This window comes from Corvus kubaryi, unplaced genomic scaffold (assembly GCF_017639235.1).
Source record: "Corvus kubaryi isolate FWS band 111438036 unplaced genomic scaffold, C.kubaryi_AGA036_p1.0 76, whole genome shotgun sequence".
NCBI lineage: Eukaryota > Metazoa > Chordata > Aves > Passeriformes > Corvidae > Corvus > Corvus kubaryi.
Genome location: NW_024582063.1, coordinates 12806618 through 12826859, shown reverse-complemented (window position 1 = coordinate 12826859; position 20242 = coordinate 12806618). Strand labels below are relative to the sequence as shown.

The window sequence follows — 20242 nt, the reverse complement described above, 5'->3', positions numbered from 1 at the left end:
ATGGGTTAGTACAGTCAGCTTGAAATTTAAGATCCAGAAGAGAAGAGAAACAGAACAGCGTATATTCACTAAGAACAAACACCAGTGATCACACTAAAATTGCTTCAGGAAGTCTCAAAGGATTTCATACTAAGTTCTAATGTTGCCCTGATTTATATTAGTCACTTAATGAAAGAGGAGAGTATCCAAGAGAACTCAGTTTACATTCTTGACATACATCTTTGCAGCTTGGTAGTTCACAGACAAGCTTATTTTTTTCAGAATGTTTTTACGACAGGTATAAATACAATTGTTACTGGCTATCAGCCAACTGCATATAACTTGTGAGCTGTTAACCCATTAACAATTTTTTAAAAATGTTGTTCTTGTTAACTTAATTGTGTTCAAACACCATTATTTGCTTTTGGAAAGGAACAGTCATCCTCCAGAAAGGTATTTTAAACAAATCCATACTATCAGTGTCACAGCATATCTATCAGGCTTTACGTTTTTAGAAATAAAGACAGTCTAAACCTTTCAGGCACAACTCTTTTAGGCACTGTTTTCTACACTAAGTCAAAAGATGAATGCAAAACTGATTAAGGCAGCTGTCTTCTAACCAAAAAGAAACTCCCACCTTCCAAAACTTTTCCCAACTCCAACATTTTAGATGATACTCTTGCCTCCATGGGGTTTTTTTGTCTTTAAATGAAAAGTATTCCTGCTTCCTACTTAAACCTTTAAATCAGATACTGTTTTTAAAAATTCCAACATATTTCTAAACAATTTTCCTCATGCTGCTTAGTGGTTTGAAACATTTTGCTACGGCTTTTACCATTTCTGAACTAATAATAGTCAAGGCACATGTGTAAGGTATATTGCAGTTCCACAACTTCTTTTTTCTATTAATTAAGGAGACTGTGTCAAAATTAAAATTTCACAGAATTTATGAATGCAAAGATTTGTTAAAAATCAGATAAATATTTCAAGTTCTTCTGCGGTCTGTTTAATTTTCTTTCTCCATGTCTTGTCAGAATTACCTCAAATATGCTAACTGTCATTTCTTGCTAAATACTTGCCATTTACAGGCCTTGAACTCTGCCTGATTAGCAGAAGACAGGGAACTCAGGCAGGGAAAAAAAAAAAAAATCAAGAGCTGAAGAAACAGAAGTTCAAGCTTTGGAGCAATTAATTTCTCTGAAGTACTTAAGCTAAACAATCATTTTAAGTTGCATTTGGAATGACTCCACATCAGTTTAGACTCCAAACTCTTAACTTTTTTTTGGTATGTTTATTATTTAGTTACCTGTGATAACAGAGCTAAAATTAATCATTTAACAGATTAGTTAATCCAGTCACTCTGATCACAAGTTGACAGCTTTTCTATTAATCCTAACATTCACTTATAAAAGCAATAAAATCTGCTGCAGTTCCACGTATTTTTCACCTATTTGCTAACAGAGAGAAGCCACCAAGAAGCTGGGAATACTAACCTGTAACCACTGTGCACACCTGACGGCTGCCAGTGAAGGCAACTGCTCCTGGCTCTCTCCCAGAGCCTATTAACAGCTCATGTACGCTACTCTGACACAGAAGATAACAGGTATTTATCTTAACTAGTGTCATCTAGGAAGCCTGGGATGTAAGCCAAATTCCAAGAAACAGGCCTAGAGTTAGTATTTGAAGTGACCACTAGCACTCTCTAACCTCACCAGAAATTACAAATATACAACCCATTTCAATTTAGATCCATTTAAACACAAGGAAAAGACACCACACACAACAGCTGCGTGCTCAGAGATAACTCGTACCCGAAAAACCATCATGCATACAGATTAAAATTCAGGTGGCTACATCAACTACTTACTGGGACATGGACACAAAAACCCAATACAGCTTTTACTTTTTGTCAAAAACTTGCACAGAAAAAGAGAAGAGATAGTACAGATATCACTTCTAGTATTTCATAAGCAGGACATTAGCAAGATCACAATTTACTGATCTGATATAACGCTCTGCAAGGTCAGTAGTTGCATTTTAACCTATGAAGACAGCAGTAAAAATTTAAAGCTCACATGAAGAAAATGTTTGCAGAATACCAGGATAAACTAAGCACATGGCCTAAAACATTCTTCCTGACATACAACAGTTCAGAGTTATAACCAGGCCTGAATTTAACCCAACATAATGTGGCATAATCTCTTTCATGGCTTTTGTTTTCATGCTCAAGGTAATTATGACACTACTGCGTTCACTATCACAATCCAGCTGTGATTTGTTCACTGTCTAGTGAACTACATGGATTTCTTACCTTCAACCCGTGATTCCAAGTACTTATCCAACTCAGCATCTTTTTTCACTGCCTCATCTGAGACCTTAGGAGCATTTGAAAAACAAACTAATACAATACTCATGTTATCACGACTCCCCTATGTGACAAAAAAAGAAGAGAAGTTAGTATCTTTAGTCTTATTCTTCATTTTTCTACTCTAATAACATCTGTACTTTTTCCAAATACAGTACTACAGATAAACCTGGGACAAAAAGAAACCCTGAAAAACCCCTGTATTTAGATCAGTAAGAACCCCTAAGTGCCCCAACTACACTGCTCACTGGAGTAATTCCACTAATTTTGACTGTATAGACTCTTAGTATTGAAGTTTAAATAATTGATGGACTAATCTACATGTCAACCATTTAAAAACAGTATCAATAAAACAGGTCAGAAATTAGATAGCTGTGTAATGTTACCTTAAGCCAAATTGTAAAACAACTCCTGCTGCAAAATGACATGCAGAACACTCTCCAATACTATTAGAATAACTTAGCTCAAGCAACTAATTTGTTTTAGTTGCAGGGCATTCATGTAAGCCATTACACACGTTACAAGTCTGTTTATCAGAATGCACCTGTGTCACAAAGCACCTTGAAGCAAGTATAAAACATAAATGCTTCGTATGGCCAAGCTAACCTTACAGACTATCATGTGCCCAGAAATACCGCCCAATGGCTTTTTTAGATACCAATTTTAATGGCAGTTCTTTACTAGCATACTCTGATAACCATTTTCTTGCTCATGTTTCATTTTCAAAATTATAGTTCACAGCCAAATTCAAAAACACAATTCTGAGTCTCTTACAAGGGGATACAGCAGAACCATAATTTAAACTACTGGTTTGAAAATGAAATCAACTTTACTTTTTGTGTAGAATATTAAGTGCCATTAGTCACTGCATATTGTTGCTGTGTAAACCCAAGCTACTGGATAGTTCTAATCATCTATCACAACAAATTCTTCTCCTAAAGCAATTAAGAATTTGACATTAGAATGAATTCCTTCAGAAATACTACTTAGGAGTTAGCCTACGTTCCCTTTTGTACCAAGCATATGATGACATCACTTAGTATTATGTGGTACAATTCACAGCCTGAAGACATAAAACAACATTCCAGTATTGTTACAGGGATCCAGGATCTGACTTTGGAAAACAAACACGCGGTCAGCGCTCAGTTTTCCTGGAAGTATCTCAGAGTGATCATCCTTTAACAAGGCTGGTTGAGCTCTTGGTCAGAAAAGCCATGGCATTTAAACCAATCATACACTATATGGTACATGCTGGAATACAACCCTGTTTCTGGAAAAAACACACAACTCACCCTTTAGAGTTACAATTGTGAATTTTAGTATTTTCCTCAAAATGGCATGTTTAGTCTGTGGCCTAACAAAGGAACTCTGTTTGTACTAGCAGGAGTTGCACTTTTCAGGGAATGTTGGAACTAGAATACCTATTTAACATATGTAGACCAATCAGTAGTTGCTCCAAACAAACTAAATTTGAGGAGTGGAAGCAAGCTCAGATGCAACGGTAGTGTTACCCCATCTAAGCTACAATGAGCTGAGGGCACCACTTCAGATGACAGACAAACAACACCTTGAAGAGGAGATGGTGCCAACACTGGTTTTACACAAAGGATACAAACGCTACCCAACTTCAAGGAACAAAAAAATCCACAGAGTCCCTGGCTCAAAATAGATTAATTTTACAATTTTGTAAAAAGTTTAAAGCTGGAACCACATGCAAGCATTACTTGGGGAAAAAAAAAACAGCGTTTATTTTTGCAATTGCTATTACCGTTCCAAGCATATAGGTTGAGGCTGTATATTCTTCAGCAAGGATATACAGTCAAATGGGTACAGAACTTTAAGGAAAAGAAGCTGAAGAAAAGGAACAGTAGGCCAGGAACAACTGTTAACACTGTACCCATCTAACCAGAAGATAATTTTAGAACAGCTGTTTAGAGAAAACAGTTACATACCTTATGTAAACAAGTGTCCACTACCCAATTGCACACTGTTTCCAGGTCATCTGATACTTCAAGTCTAGACTTTACAAATTCACAGAGCTCTTCATTGCTCATTACATCCCAGATTCCATCACAAGCCAGGATGATAAACTCGTCTTCTTCTGCCCTTAAAATTTCACACACCTCAGGCTCTGGAGAAACAAGTTGTTCTGTAGGGCCTTTACCATCCACACATTTGTAGTCATAGTCCCCCAGAGCTCGAGAAACTGCCAATGAACCATTAACACGCTGAATCATTACACTGCCTCCTGCATTCTGGATTCGCTCTTTCTCCCTTGGGTTGCAAGGTTTGTGATCCTGCGTTGAAAAACAGACTTGTCCATTCCTATAGAGAACAGCACGCGAATCACCACAGTTGATAAAGTACACATGCTCAGGTGAAATCATAACTCCCACTGCTGTTGAGCCACTTCTGTCCATGCCATTTCTGAGGTCTGAGAAATTGCGCATATACTCATCAATTTTCAAAAAGCCAGTTCTGATTCCACTCTTGACATTTTCCACTGAAGGTTCAAGAGCAGATCCAGGTTTTTCTGTCGCCCTAAAGTCTTCATTGTTAGTGATGTGTTCTAATAAGTGTGTGGAGCAGTAATTTGCAACACGAGATCCCGCGTGACCATCATAGACTGCAAAAAAGGACCAGTCCTCTAAGCCATGGGGAATACCTACAACAGCTGTGTGAGCATCTTCCATTTCCACTCTCCATCCCTGCATACTGCTGAGGCCGTAACGCAAGCCATTCCCTGCACCATGAGCATTATGTTTTTCAGTTTTTGGTTTATCCAAAAATGCACCCATGTTTATGCAATATTGAATCTGGAAAAAAGAGAAAAGAAGTCTTATTTATAAAGCCACCGTTCCATACAAGCTTTGTTGTCCGCTTCCTGTGTTTCTTCTTTATAAAACAAGTGATAAAGCATGCACACATGCAAAAGTCAACAACTATATTGGAGGAAAAAATAATTAATACATAACACAAATGAAGTGTGAATTTACAAATCTCTGTTTGCATTTTTAGTGGTTTTTTGGTGGGGTGCTGTCTTTTTTGAAGAGCTACTTCATAAAAATTAAATGATCTCCATATGAAGGCAAAGTAGATCACATACCTTTGCAGCCCTGCTGATTTTGTCATCCTCTGCAGAGACTAATTTGTGATGGAAAAACAACAACTATATCACTCCTACTCTTTTTCCAGTCTTACTGTGGCATGGAGAAAATCAATTCATGTTCATAAATAAGAACGGACTGGTCTCGCTAGCTTTCCATGTACCATGCTACTTCTATATTCTTGTAAGGCATGGCAAAATTGTGACCATAGGGGAATACACACCATCTGCCAAAGGAACCAAGGCAGTAATTCCCAATTAAATACAAGAAAACCTCTCACAGGAATCTCTTAACAAATTGTACTTAGTCCTTCATAAACCAACATTTCAATATTTACTATGGAATCACAGAATGGTTTGGACTGGAAAAAACTTTAAAGATCATCTGCTTCCAACCCCCCTTGCCATGGGCAAGGACACCTTCCACAGACTGCACAAAGGCCCATCCAACCTGGCCTGGAACACTTCCAGGGATGGGGCATCCACGGCCTCACTGGGCAACCTGTTCCAGTGCCTCACCCTCACAGTAAAGAATTTCTTTCTTATCTCTAATCCAAACCTACCCTCTTACAGTTTGAAGCCATTACCCTTGTCCTATCACTACACTGGGCCAATAGTCCCTCTCTAGCCTTCTTGTATGCTACCTTTAGACACTTAAAGGCCTCTATAAGATCTCCCCAGGCTTCTCAACCTCAACTGTCAGCCATCCCTAGAAGACTTTCATGTGCTTACCTGGCATTTTAAGTTCAAAGATCTTGATGTTAAAATTTATTCAATTACAAGAGATATGAGCTAAGGGAAGTAAATAGTCCACAGAAAGCTAGAACTTCTTCAGTATTTGGAGACCATCTCCAGAGAGCAAGCTCACAGGTAAAATGTGAATAATCTACACTGAAGCTTTAGAGGACTTCTGAATTCCTCTCCTGTACTAGACTCAGGTGTCTCACATAGACCTGAAAAGCTACCTTGCCCTTTACAAAGTCAGCAGAGAACGCATTCTTTAATCCACAAACCTCAGAAACTCAGTCCATGCTAGAAGTCATCACCCTATGAAATCCTTGAATTACAGCAAATTTCATCCAAAAAGAACTGGCAAGAATTTTGCCATGACTGATCCCAAGCAGTCACTAGTGTCTGATACAGTAGTACCTACCAAGTCTACAGAGTCATGATAATCTAGTTCTAGTTTAAGAACTTGTTACCAGGCCAGGAAGAGGTTAATTAATCCTTACTTCTGCCATTTCCCTCATCTAAACACATATGAAGGATACACAGGACTACACACAGATAAACCAAACTTCACACTACCTTCTCTGCTACAATGATCTCCCATGCAGTGCTGAGGATCCCCAGTATTATAGAGGCCCCAACAGCTTGCTCAGCAGGTTTTTGCAACACTGTAAATGGGTGGGAAGGACACACAATGTGTATCCATCACTGAGATACGTAATCAAAACTTTTCCCAACCCTTTCTCTCGAAACATCTGATTTTGCTTGGAAAACAAACAAAATTAATTAATTAATTAATGTGTGTCAGAGGGTATCACAAAAGCCAAGCAAGGCAGTGCAACATACCATCACAAACCGGAGTTCTCAGCGACCAATGTTCTCAGTTAAGAGTTGAACAAGTTCCACATAGTTTAATAGTGCAACTAACATCAGTAAAGGAGACTTGTGAAAGGATTCTAACAGCTTATGATCACTTATTCACAAATTACACACAATATAAAACTATTTAAAAGCACACAAAACAGTAAACAGTTTTCTTACCAGTAAAACTGTTGTACAGGACTGAAATGCTGCCAAAGTAACAGATATCCTCCAATACTTCAGACCTTCTATGAGATTCCTTTAAGTATGTCCCTACATGCTTAAAATCACAGATGTGGAAGAAATCATGTGACTGAGTGAGGAAAGAGATCAAAACCTATGTAACTGCAAAGGCCTGCGAGCTCAGTGTTGTGTTTATGTATGTAACACGTTTATATATGTAAAATAAAACACACTTCAAAAAAAACACACCAAATGCATGTGTCACACCTTAGTTTTACCTGCTTCTTAAGTAGCTTCATTTTTTTACAACTCGGGACCAGAAAAAAAAGAAAATCACACTATTCGAGATTATATTCTTAATATTCTAAATATCCCATTTAATACTGCAAATAAAGGATGTAGAGATTGACTTGCAGTCAGTAAGTCTAGGAATCAACTTGCATCCTTTGCCTCTTCAGCTTTCATCACACATCTCCAGGAAGAACACAGCTCTACCTTCTCTATCCCTCCCATGACAGTATTGGAAGACAGCTTGGCCTTTTCTCCTCCACACTGGAGAAACTCATATCTCACCTCTCCTCACACACCACATGCTCCAGTCCCTCAGTAACAGAATGGTTCTCTGCTCGGCTTGCTCCTCCATGTCTGTGCCTTTCCTGTACTGGGAGGTGAGCAGTCCACACTGTATTCCAGATGCAGCCTCACGAGTTCCAAACAGAGGAAAACCATCACTTGTCCCTAGATGCTGGACACACCTTTTCCAATATGTGCAAAACTTTCCTCACTACAGACACACTGCTCTCAAATGTTCAACTCATTTGCCCTGGTTCTCCACCAGGATCCGTTCCATGGTTCTTCTTGGCAAAGGTCATTCCTAGACCATCATCACCCGGGCTGTATAGAGGGACAAGGTTACTTTACTCCAGGTACATGACTTAATTATACCTCCTGAGGTTACCATCAGACCTTGGTAGGTCCAGCCTACCAAGATCTGTCTACTGTTAAGGCCTACCCTCGAGCTAACTGACCATGCCCTCATATCACGTATTTTAAGCATGAACACCCATCCACTGCTCAAGATTTTAATGAACACTTCCTCATACTTCCTATTAGTCAAACCATCTCAACATTTCTTGAGGACTTTAAGGCATTAAGCCCCAAACATGCTTTGTAGAGCAAGATTTAGTCTCAAGATAAAACACAGTCAGCAGAGGAGCAGATGAAGCACCCACCTGCAAACCAGTAATTTAGTTATGGCTTGTATCAGCATAAACTCAAAAATTCAGTACATCCTTCAGTCTTGAGATTTACTTTCCAAAGATCCCATTTTTGTATGAAATTTAATTGCATAACAGATTGGTTTGAGAAAACATATTAATTTCCTTGTGGTGAAAACATTTACCCCACGTAAGATTATTAGTTGAAACTTTGAAAATCAGGTAGACCATGTCTACTGTAATTCCCAAAATTTTCTTGGAAATGGAGAAGGCCGTAGTTCTTGTCCATGCTCCACAGACTATTCTTTAAGACACTATATATTACTCAGATCAAAAATGAAACCCTAGGATTCTCTTCTCCTGGTAGTCTTTCCAACACCTGGAAGAATAAAACAATAATAATCAAATTTTAAAAAAATCTATTGCCTTGCAAGGACCAGTAATCACCAAGGCTCAAAGGCATTTGGAATGCCTTTACAGAGAAGGAATTACTTTATAGGAAAAAATTACTGGTCTTTGCCCCTCTCTGGCAACGGAGAAGCTGAATCTGAGCAGGACACTGCTACAGCACAGGCTCCAGCCACCTCTCTAGGGCACACTGTTCATCTCTAGCCTTACATGATTACCTGAGTCATTTCCAAGAGAGTTTAGGGCAACAAGTCTCTAACAAAAGCTGACATTCCTTTCCCAGAGCAAAAATCTAACCCAAGCCTTCCTTCTCTGAAGTTCCAACCTAAATTTTTCTCTAATGCTTTCTACCTGAGTCAATTCCTACATGAGGTACTTATCTCATATACAGGCAATATAGGCAACAATTCAGGCTCGGGAAACCAAAGACATCTAGCCTTTTGAGGTATAGAGGCATGAAAGCAAAAGTCATGTCCTCTGACATGCAAGAAAAATTTGTGATCAATATCCTTTCTGCCCCAGCTATACAGTGAAGACTCTTTGGTATTAGATCAGCCACACAGTAAAGCACTTTAAAATCAGATCCGTGCACAAGCTTGCATCTGCATTTAAAAGACAAACAACCACACCTGCTGATTTTCTCCAAAGATCTACTTAAAAACTGACACATGGTTCTTGCTCAGGTATAGACATTAATGATTTTCTACTATATCATAAAGGGGAAATAGGCAGCTACTTTAAGGGAAAAGCATGCTCCTTTCTATTTATATTTATATTTAACAGGCAGAAATATTTTACTTGATGGCTGTCATAAAGGCCAGAGCTGTCCTGACTTGAGCTGGGATAGAGCTAATTGTCTTCCTAGTAGCTGGTATAGAGCTGTGGTTTTGATACAGTATGAGAATAATGTTGGTAACACACTGAGGTTTTTAGTTGTTGCTAAGTACTGTTAGCTATACTAAGTCAAGGACTTGACAGCTCTCATACCCTGCCAGCGAGACGGTGGGAGGGGCACAAGTTGTGAGGGACACAGCCAGGACAGCTGGCCCAGACTGGCCAAAGGGATATTCCATACTATATGACATCATGCTTAATATATAAACAGTGAGGAAAGCCAGCCAGGGCTACTGCTTGGGAACTGGCTGGGCATTGGTCGGTGAGTGATGAGCACCCACATCGTTCCTCACTTGTTTTGTATATTTTAATTATTTTATTATTACAATTTTCTTTCTCTTCTGTCCCATTAAACTGTCTTTATCACAACATATGAGTTTCCTCACTTTTATTCTTCTGACTGTCTCTTCCATCTGACTGGGTCAGGGTAGTGAGTGAGCAGCTGTGTGGTACATAGTTGCTGGATGGGGTTGAACCATGACAGCCGTTTTTGGTGCCCAACATAGGGCATAATGGGTTAAGATAATGACGAATCTGACTAGAACGTATCAGAAGAAATTTGTTATAAGTACTCATATTAGTTTAGTCACTGGTCACCATGGTGATGTATTTGCTCTCAAGGTTGGTGTCGTTGTTCCTGAAGCTGCGTTATATAATACTTCACTTGTATATTTTGCCCCCCATGCTGTTTGTCACCCGTAGGACCTGAGCTAAGGTTATGTTGCTGCACTCTGTAACACTGGCTTACAATATGACAGAATTGCTGGTCATGAAACTGATCTGGTATTTGTACTCAGCACTGCTGACATCTCCATACTTTGGGAGCCATCTATAGGAAACTACTAATAATTACAACTTTTACCTCTTCTCCTCAGAGACCTAATCCATGGGGGAGACTGGTACCTCCCTTCATCTTCCCTTTCTCCTCCAGGCTAATTAAAACAGCACTTGGGAATTTTTAATATCCTTGGGATGTTCAAACCAGCATTCCTATTGCTATGTCTTCTGAATGTGTTCGAGGTCTTGTTTAAGGATCTACAACTATTTCAGAATGCTACCCAGGGATTTGCCCTGAGGCTGGACAGTGGCAGGGCGTATGGGATACTACGGGCAAGTGCCTAGAACAGTGGGCACCTCCAGTGCTTTGGAACTTCAGCCCTGAACAAGTGCAAAATCTGGAAAGACTAGTTAAATATTTGGAAAAACTATGTTACCACCCTGACAATTCCAGAGAGACAAAACCCACAGCAACGTGCTGCGGCCTGGCCCAGGCCTACTGAGCCATGTTCAATACTATACAGTGCCCTTGAGGGCAAAAAAGGCCTCTGTATGCGATGGTAAAATGATGGCACAGGGGCTACTACAACCCCAGTGACAAGCACTGTGGTTGAACCAAAGCACCAACTTGTGCCTGTAATCAGCCCCTGCTATACAAAAGGAGAGAGATATACGGAGGTGAGCTCATTTAGTGAGGGACAAAGCAGCAGGGCTATCATGAGAAGAAGTGGGGGGAGAGGCAGAAAGCATAAAAGACATAGTTAACCATCTGATCCCTATCCCTGAGTGAGCTGCGACATATGCAAAAAGATTTCAGCCACCATCCAGGCAAGGGCATCACCTGGCTGCTCCAATGCTGGAGCAACAGGGCCAGTACCCTGGAATTAGAGGGTAGAGAAAGTAAGCAGCTGGGATTCCACTCTACAGAAGAGGGCATTAACAAAGCAACTGGAAAAGGGGCACAAGCCCTCAGCCTCTGGAAGTGACTCCTGTCAGGTATAAAGGAAAGGTATTCTTTCAAGGAAGATGTTATGCCACCCAGGCAAGTGGGCAAGTGGACCATCATGGATAGAGGCATCCAGTATCTGAGGCGATTAGCCATGCTGGAGGAGATTTATGATGATTTGGACAACGAGCAGTTATCCAAAGACCCAGACAAAGCCAAGTGTACATGACCCATGTGGTGGAAGACTACGGGATGCACCACTGTTACACGCCAACTCAGTGGCAGTAATGACCTGGAAAGACGGAGAGGGACAAATGGTGGACAAATTGATCAACTCCAATAATATAAACAAAATGCCTCTTCCTCACTACAGGCCTGTATCTTGGCTGTGGATAAGGAAGGAAGATGCACCCTATTCCCCACCTGTATGGACCAGTGTCCCAGCTACTGGGAGAGTAAGCATTAACAGCACAGGTCACCCGGTGGTTTTACCTGTGTGACCACAGAGAGAACATAAGGAAGTGGGATGGAAAAATCTAGCTTGACCCTAGAGGCGTAAGTAGGAAAATTGCAAGGAAAAACAATCAAAAGAAGGGATTATTGCAGGACATTGCTGCTCCAGACTATAGTGGGCAGTTCCCCAGACAGAGTAGAGGGGCTGCTCTTACTCCTGATCTTCAAGGGGCTTCTGATTCACGTTTATAAGAAGTGAATCATGAATACTACAGCAAGGACTAGAGGGGCACTGCCTCCAGGCAGGTGGAGGAAAGAAACAACTGGATTAATGGACTGTGTGGATTGGATGACCTTGCAGAGCAGACCCACAGGAGTCGAAGGCTCTAGCAAACACTGCTGCACTGGGGCAGGCACCATCTGTGTTTCTGGAGTGACAGGGTAATCCCAACAGCTAACTCTGATGGAGGCCAAAGAGCCTGACTGGGAGTAAGTGGCAAAAGCACTCCATTGTGACTGGCCCTGAGACTCCAGTGCATCCTTTGACTAGACTGTCTCAGGAGGGTGTACTTCAAGGACCCAAAAGGTACTGCTGGGCTTTTGGTATAGCTGTCTTGGAGACAGTAGAAATTAAACAGCTGTCTACCTTGCCCCATCTTCTGGAGGGCACTTCTGGTGTGGGGCTGCTGAGGATCAAAGAACAACAGGTGCCATCACAACAGCGCACTGGCAGCATTACCACACCAACCAAAACATCCACAAGTTGATTTATCAAATGGAGAGCCAAGGAGGGATCAGAAGAATTCACTCACTCTCCTACAGACCCATATGGCCAGTGCAGACTAACAGGAGACTGTCATGGCCTGAATGAAGCCACGCCACCTCCAAGACCAGCTGTGCCAGACCTGCTGGAACTTCAATACAAACTGGAGTCAGAGGCAGCCAAGCAGTATGCCACAACTGATACTGCTAATGGAGTTTTCTCAAGCCACTGGCAAGAGAGTGCAGGCCCATCCAGTACACCTGGAATCGACTATTCCAGGGGTGGAAACACAGACCTACTATTAGCCACGGACTGATCTAAACAGTACTGAAACAAGGCAAAGCTCTAGAACACCTAATACATTCATAACAATATTGTGTGAGGCAATACAGCAACAGAAGATTTTGGGAGAGGGAAAAAATAGTTCAAATCCTTCTGAAAACTGGTTTTGCCACAAAATAAAGGAAGGTCAAAGGACCTGAACAGGGGATCCAGAGATCATCCACAGGATTGCATTTGCTCAGGGATCTGGGTGCACTTGGTGGGTAATGCAGAAGGATGGGGGAGTCCGATGCGTACCTCAAGCGGATTTGATTCTGGGTAAGAACAGTGAATGATTTGAACTGTATTATGTTATTTGCTATAAAATATTGTAGGTCATCACTGCTACAGTTGTTAAATGCTATATCAAGGGTATTGTAATAGAATTACCCAGATTAATGAAGAATGAATTTTGATGATAGAACCAGACAAGCGCAGCAGTGGTGGAACTAGTGCTGGCTTCAGCATAAAACAATCCAACACTACACACATTCTCTCCTGCCCTGAAGGACTACTATGACAGATGAAGCCCAAAGTCATGGACTAAAACTCAACAAACATTTTGGAGGGATGGCCCGTATACTATGGGAATGATATCTCTGTGTACATATCAAAATACAGGAAAGGTCATAGTGATTACTTGGGATGTGCTGTAAAGTGTGGGACCTGGGTAGGATGCAAATGGTATAGACTAAGGGGTGGATATAGTCCTGCTTTCAGGTGGGATAGAGTTTATTAATTTTCTTCCTAAAAGCTGGTATAGAGTTGTGGGCTGGATACAGTATGAGAAAAATGTTGATAGCAACAACTAAAAATGTCAGCGTGCTATGTAGTGTTTATACTAAGTCAAGGACTTTTCTGCTTCTTGTATCCTGCCAATGGAGAAGGCTGGAGTGACACAAGAAGCTGGGAGGAGACACAGCCATAACAGCTGGCCCAAACTGGCCAAAGAGATACTCCAAAATATATGACACCATGCTCAATGTATAAACTGGAGAGAAAGCTGGCCAGGGGCTACTGCTCACACTGGTTGGCAAGTGGTGAACAATTACATTGTGCATCACTTGTTTTGCGTATTTTAATTCTTTTTTTTTTCCTTCCCTATCCCATTAAAAAGTCTGTGTCTCAACCCATGAATTTTCTCATTTTTATGGTTCTCTTTCCCATCCCTTTGGGGAGGGAGGAGGTGGAATGAGCAAGCAGCTGTGCGGTGCTTAGTTGCTGGCTAGGGTTAAACCATGACAGCAACCAGCACATAATTAGATTACAAAGGTCTAAAAGCCATAATCAAAATTTTTGTAGATACTATAAAATAATTTTCACATCACATGTCAGCTTCATAAAAAACATCAGAACTAAACTAATACCACCTTGATGGCCAATAGTCCCAAAGGCAATAATGTATCTTTTCATAATGTGAGAATGGTCCAACATAAATCTTTTGGGCTTAGGTCATAAAAGCGTACTGTAAAATGTCTCTTCCTCAGAAGGATTCACTCAACAGGCTAGTCATTTCTAATAAGTCAGTGCTGTGGAAAAGAAACAGTGCCAGAGTTTCCTGTTACAAAGCACATGTGCTCCAGCTATAAAAAAAGAATGACATTTCAAAAGAAAAAATGCTGCACTAGCTATTAAAGATGTAAATGACAAATAAATAATCAAAGTATCTATGACAAACAATTTCAAAACTTACGGTAAGTGCAGGAAGAAATAACTTCTCCGGTTTAAGCAAAAAAAAATAGAACTTTAGACTTGGTAGAAAGCTCCTCTGTCTCCATCTTGCAGTGTCTCTCTAGTATGTGTTATGTGCACATACAGACTTTATGCAATACATGTGTCTACACACACTGCAGATAGTTTTGATTTTTGATCCCAGAAAACTTGGTCTTACTTCTAACTTACTGACCTTAAAAATACTGGCACTACATGAATTTACATTAGGCCAGTAGCTATTGAAGCTTGGCTGTAACAGCTACTCTAACTATGTAGCCACAAATACTGTCAGAGTCAAACAAATGACTGAACCTAAGAATAAGATCTGAATATTTTACTTTCACTGAAAAATGAACTACATAGAAGAAGAGTTATTACCATTCCTAGGGTTTATTTGTTTGTAGGATTTTGGTTTGTTTTAAGGTAATCTGTGGCCGTGGGTGTTGCCTTTAGGAAGGATGTTAGCTGACCAACAATACTGACAGAAAGAAATTAAGTATCAACATAAAACTTCAATGTAGAGCCTCCTACCAAAAACTTTTCCTGCCAGGATGTTGTGAAAGAAGCCAAATAGGCTTCTAAACCAGGAATTTCAAAAAACTTTGCAAGTCATCCCCATTACCAGGTAGCATACATGCCTAGGAGCTACAGCTGTAATTTTTAAATTAACTTCAGCATCTCTATTGTTATAACAGTTAGGGGGAAAAAACCCAATAACAAAGATAAACAAAACACACCTTTCCCCCACCACACTACTTTTAAACCAGCAAGTTACAAAGGAGATGAAGATTTGAGAATGAACTTCAGCTATTTTGAATTGGTCTAGAGGCACAAAACAATCACAGGCGTAATTTAATGCTGTAGATTCACATCTATTTTCAATGTCAGTAGCACTACCTGAAAACACTACCACTTCTGCTCTGCCTCAGCTACTCACCACTACATTGTGCCAGCAATTTCTTTTCTTTCAGAACTGCTGGCTGAGATGTTTTTGCCCTTACTCTTTGAACTGTTTCACTGAAGAAGTGCAAAGTTAGCTTTAGTATTTCGAAACTTTGTGACTTTGACTGCAGTGGGTTTGGAAGCCAGCAGCTTAGACACCAGATCCAAGGGGGCTGTAACCTTCAACAGAAAAGACAAAAAAATACAAAGGAGCACCAGGAGCTAGGTTAAGGGCTATAACCTTTCTAGCTATGTTGTTAACACCAGAAAAACAAGCTTGTGATCCTTTCAGAGATTAATTTTATAGTCTGCTTTCTCACACCTTACTAAAACATGGATGATGCTACTTAACTACAGATCTTCCAGCTCAGCTTATGTGGCAACCATCTGTCTCCCATGGACAAATTGCATACGTTATGCTGCGGCCTCTTATTTTTCTGGAATGCAGCTCAATAGGTACAAAGTTAGAGACCATACCTCAGACATTCAAGATGAACTTCACAAAAACCTTGAAAGTGGACTCCGAATCTAGCTTTCTAATCACAGCACTCACTACAAAGTCATCAGTGCCCAGGTTGATGTATTTTTTAGCCACAGAACTTTTAGCATGCAGTTTCCTTCTTATTTAAGTCACAAAAGTCAATTTCACATAATTTCTGCGGCCAAATGAAAACTTTAAAAAATTCCAGTGCTTTTCTTAGCTACACAGAACCCTGTGCTTGCCTGTGTGACTTCTGATTATCAGCAGCCCTTATCTTGGATTAGCACTGCTGCTAGGGACTTAACTGAAGGAGTATGCAGTGTCATTCTCAGTAAGAAAGAGACTACTGTAGTCAATGTCATCTTTAATGTCACACATTTTAGGTTTTCAGGTAACATATTCAGCTGTTCTTTACCAAGGCTTCCTCCAAACACTACAAAGACTGGGAAATTCAATCCTGTTTGTTACCTGCAAACAGTTTATCAGAGTTACAGAGTAACTACACAAAAAATAATACATAACATAGGCAAATACCCAGGCTGGTTCACCAAATACAACAACACTGGGCCCAGATAATGCAAAGCACATTATTGCTGCCAGCACCTGCCCAGGCTGAAAAGAACGAAAGCTAAAGTCTTTAAAAGTAAATATAGCTCTGCCTAAGTCACCATTCAGGCTCTTGTACCATTTTCTAGGAGTGGAAATTTGGTGCAGTGGCACTTCAGTGAAATGGGCCTAGCTGGTCAGTTCAGGTATTACCTGTCCAGGCACATTATCCTTGAAGTTACATTTTGTCCTTAACTCAAACCCTGCAACTCAGCGTGCCTTTATTATATCACCTGGAAGCCTGCACTGTCCTGCTGCCTATCCCTACTGACCATGCTATGACAAAATTTATATCCTATGATATTTTCTGAAATTCCTTGTCCGTATCTGCTCGTGTTTCCTGTAGCCGATAAGCACGTTCTCATTTCTTTACTGGGCTGTTCAAAACAGATGCACATGTGGCACTTGGATACGACAAAGCATTAACTTAGCATAAAAGTGATCCTTCGCAAATAAAGTTTATAATTATTTCTATGTAGAACTGCTGATTTGGTTTTCTAAATTCACTAAAACACCAAGTATTTTGAGTTAAATTTAGTTTGCTCCTTTTCAATCATCAATCTAACAAACAGCAGCCAGGTTTTTACTACAGAAATAGCACCTCAGATTTTGAAGAAAAAGAACCGAAGTTTATCCACTACACTACTGGTACAAAACTGAAGAATTTTACTCATTAGCATGACACATTATGTCACTAGGAGTGAGTTCTCCCTGGCTCTAAATTTAGGCATTTAAGACAACTTTTCTTACCTTTTCCAAAGTCTGTTTACAAAAAGCTTCAGACATGCTTTTGTGAGAATAGGGCAGCAATGAATCACCTATTCATATCATCAATGACTTGTTCTTAAACAGGTCTGAAACACCAGAATAAGTGTTCTGCAGCAGGTCTGCAAAACCACAGTAAACCAATAAACCTTTATTTACATAATTGAGGGGTGATTTCTTGATTCACACAAAAATCTGAGGAAGCCAGACACAAGGGTTGGGCTGGATGAGTGCTAAAGGTCCACTCAAATTAAGTGTGACTTGCACAATGTAAGAAGGGTTGTGCCTTTTTACAACATGTTACATCACTGCAAAATAAGCACAGACATTAAATCAACACAACACTAACAAAAAACCTCAAAACAAACCACATTTGAACCCTTCTTTTATTTTAGCAGCAGAACAACCAACACCACCTCCTTGGCACAAACCTGTCACTGACTTACAACCTATGCATTATTAACTTCAGAGTAAGACAGATAGGACTGCTTCAGACCCACTGTCCAGACTCCTGCCTGTCACTACAGAAATGTGGCAAGCAACTCTTCCTGTCAAAGACACCAAAATGTGAATCAAAACTGAAAAACCTTAACTTGATCATAGTTCTGAAAACAGACACATGCAATAAAGCTACTTCAAAGACAGTCTTCAAAACACATAGTCCCGGTTTAAAAACAGAACTAAACCTTTCAGAAACAGACAACCCAAAACATGCAATCTCTATGACAGGTATTTGTGGTGATGTGGGTTTTTTTTCCATTACTGTGGTCTTATAGCATTGTAATTATCCTTTTTTAAAAAAGGATTCAAACAACATTGACTCTTAGTTCCCTATACACGAGTTCAGAAGAAGGTGACAGAGTGTGACAAGAGTTCTCCATTGTCATCAGATAAAGTTAATGACAGAAAACCAGCAGCCAAAACATTTTCACTGACCTGGAAAAAAAGACATCAACCTTTATCCTTGAAAAGGTGATTCAAAAGCTGAAGCTACAGGGAACCTTGTACAGGAAATTTAGAGATTTTCTGTAACTGATTAAAACAGGTAATTTAAGTAGTACTGCTGCTGTTAGTGCATTTAAGGAAATACAGACCTTGTAGGGAAAAAAGCCACAGGCAGACAGTAAACTGATCTCAATCACAGTGGGCAAAACACTTAATGACTTTTACTGACACTGTACAGTGTGAGAACATAAACTTCTCCAAAATCTGGCTCAGCAGACATTTTAGGTGGTGAAAAATTACATTTCCCTGCCCCTCATTTATTAGCAGTGCTTTGTATTGCAACAGAAAGAACCTATACTTGAAATTTTATTTCCTCCCTGTTAAAAAAATAACAGTAAGCAAAATTCAAACACATTTAAAGAAGAAAAAACATCATTTTATCCAACCTGTTCAGAAACTTCCATTAAATCCATAGTCAATTACAAATTAAAAACACAGTCAAAGTAAAAGCAATGACATATTCCCACAAATTTCGAAGTGGCAGAATTCGTTCTTACCTGTAATTTTAACCTTGTCAAGGTTCTTGTTCAGTGCTGAAGAATTAGTTTACATTCCTGCTGCCAAGAAGCACGTAACAGAATGACTTGCAAAATCTTGAGATAACAGTACAGGACACAACATCTGCTTTATTTTGGTATTTCCTAGAAAGAAACAAAGGAAGTAGTTAGCTACTCCAGATGGTATACAACAGATTTGTACATGAATTCTTTCATGAATACAACTTTTTCCTAAATAGAAGCGTTTGAACTAAAGCTGTGCCTGGACGTGCAAAGACCTTTCCGTAAACACTCTAAACATCATGTTCAAGATTTATGATAACAAAGAATCAGATTAATATTTTTCTCTGTTTCCCTCACCAACACTGACAAGCACTTAAAAAGTCATCAGCCTATTACCTGCCATTCAAGTCCCTAAATTAGTAACAGAAGGAATAGCTTTTGCATGCCTGCTAGCATCACTGTGCTGTCTTAATTTTATTCACCTACTCAGATGACAGAGTACACTCCTTGAGTGTTTGACAAGACTTAAACCCACCATGTGCAGCACGTGTAATTTGTGAGCTCTTTATTCAGCTTCCTTAGATGTAAAAATGCACAAGAGTTTAAAACAAAAGCAATAAGCTTCAATTGCAAAAGTATTTCAGATCCTCTGAAATAGGAATCATTACATTTCTTTAAAAATAGTTCCTATAAAATTAACCAGAAATTCAGCTTAAAATGTAGAAGTAGCAAATAACTAACAATTCAGATATGCAGATCAACAACAGCATCTACCCATTGTTTTGAACAGCATACAAATGCCCCAAATCCTTCATGGATCAGGGTCTACATATTCAATCTTATAAACCACTAGACAGTGGTTTATAAGATTGAATATGTAGTTAAGACTACAGAATTTAAGTCTTCTGTTAAGACAACAGAAGTTGTCTTAAGAGTACACTGGTAGAAGGAACTACTGAAGGAAAAACTCTGGATAACAGCCAGCTTTGTCTGGGGCAGGAGGGAAGTACAAGCCTTATTGTGACACTGAAAATTTTAAACTGATAAAAGCACTCTGATGAGCTGAGTGAGAGGAGACCTACCTTGACTTTAAGCCCACTGATGGAAGAATGGAGCTACAACATTTCATTATGGCTTGCCTCTTCCAGACACTCAACAGTGCTTTTCAACTACTAAAAAGTGTCATAAGCACAAAATTGCTCAAAAGGACTACTTTGCCACCTTTTGA

The 20242-nt window shown here is 39.8% G+C and overlaps 1 protein-coding gene across 2 annotated transcripts in view; it reads right to left on the bottom strand.

Annotated features, from left to right (window-relative positions):
* Positions 1-20242, bottom strand: part of PPM1B (protein phosphatase, Mg2+/Mn2+ dependent 1B) — a 46095-nt gene that overhangs the window by 16561 nt on the left and 9292 nt on the right. For both annotated transcript variants that reach the window (XM_042051695.1, XM_042051696.1), the window contains exons 2-4: positions 19012-19155; positions 4297-5160; positions 2291-2408 (exon numbers count right to left, since the gene is read on the bottom strand). In XM_042051695.1, the coding sequence (XP_041907629.1) occupies positions 2291-2408; positions 4297-5142 (964 nt within the window). In that variant the 5' untranslated portion in view covers positions 5143-5160; positions 19012-19155. The remainder of the gene's footprint in view (positions 1-2290; positions 2409-4296; positions 5161-19011; positions 19156-20242) is intronic.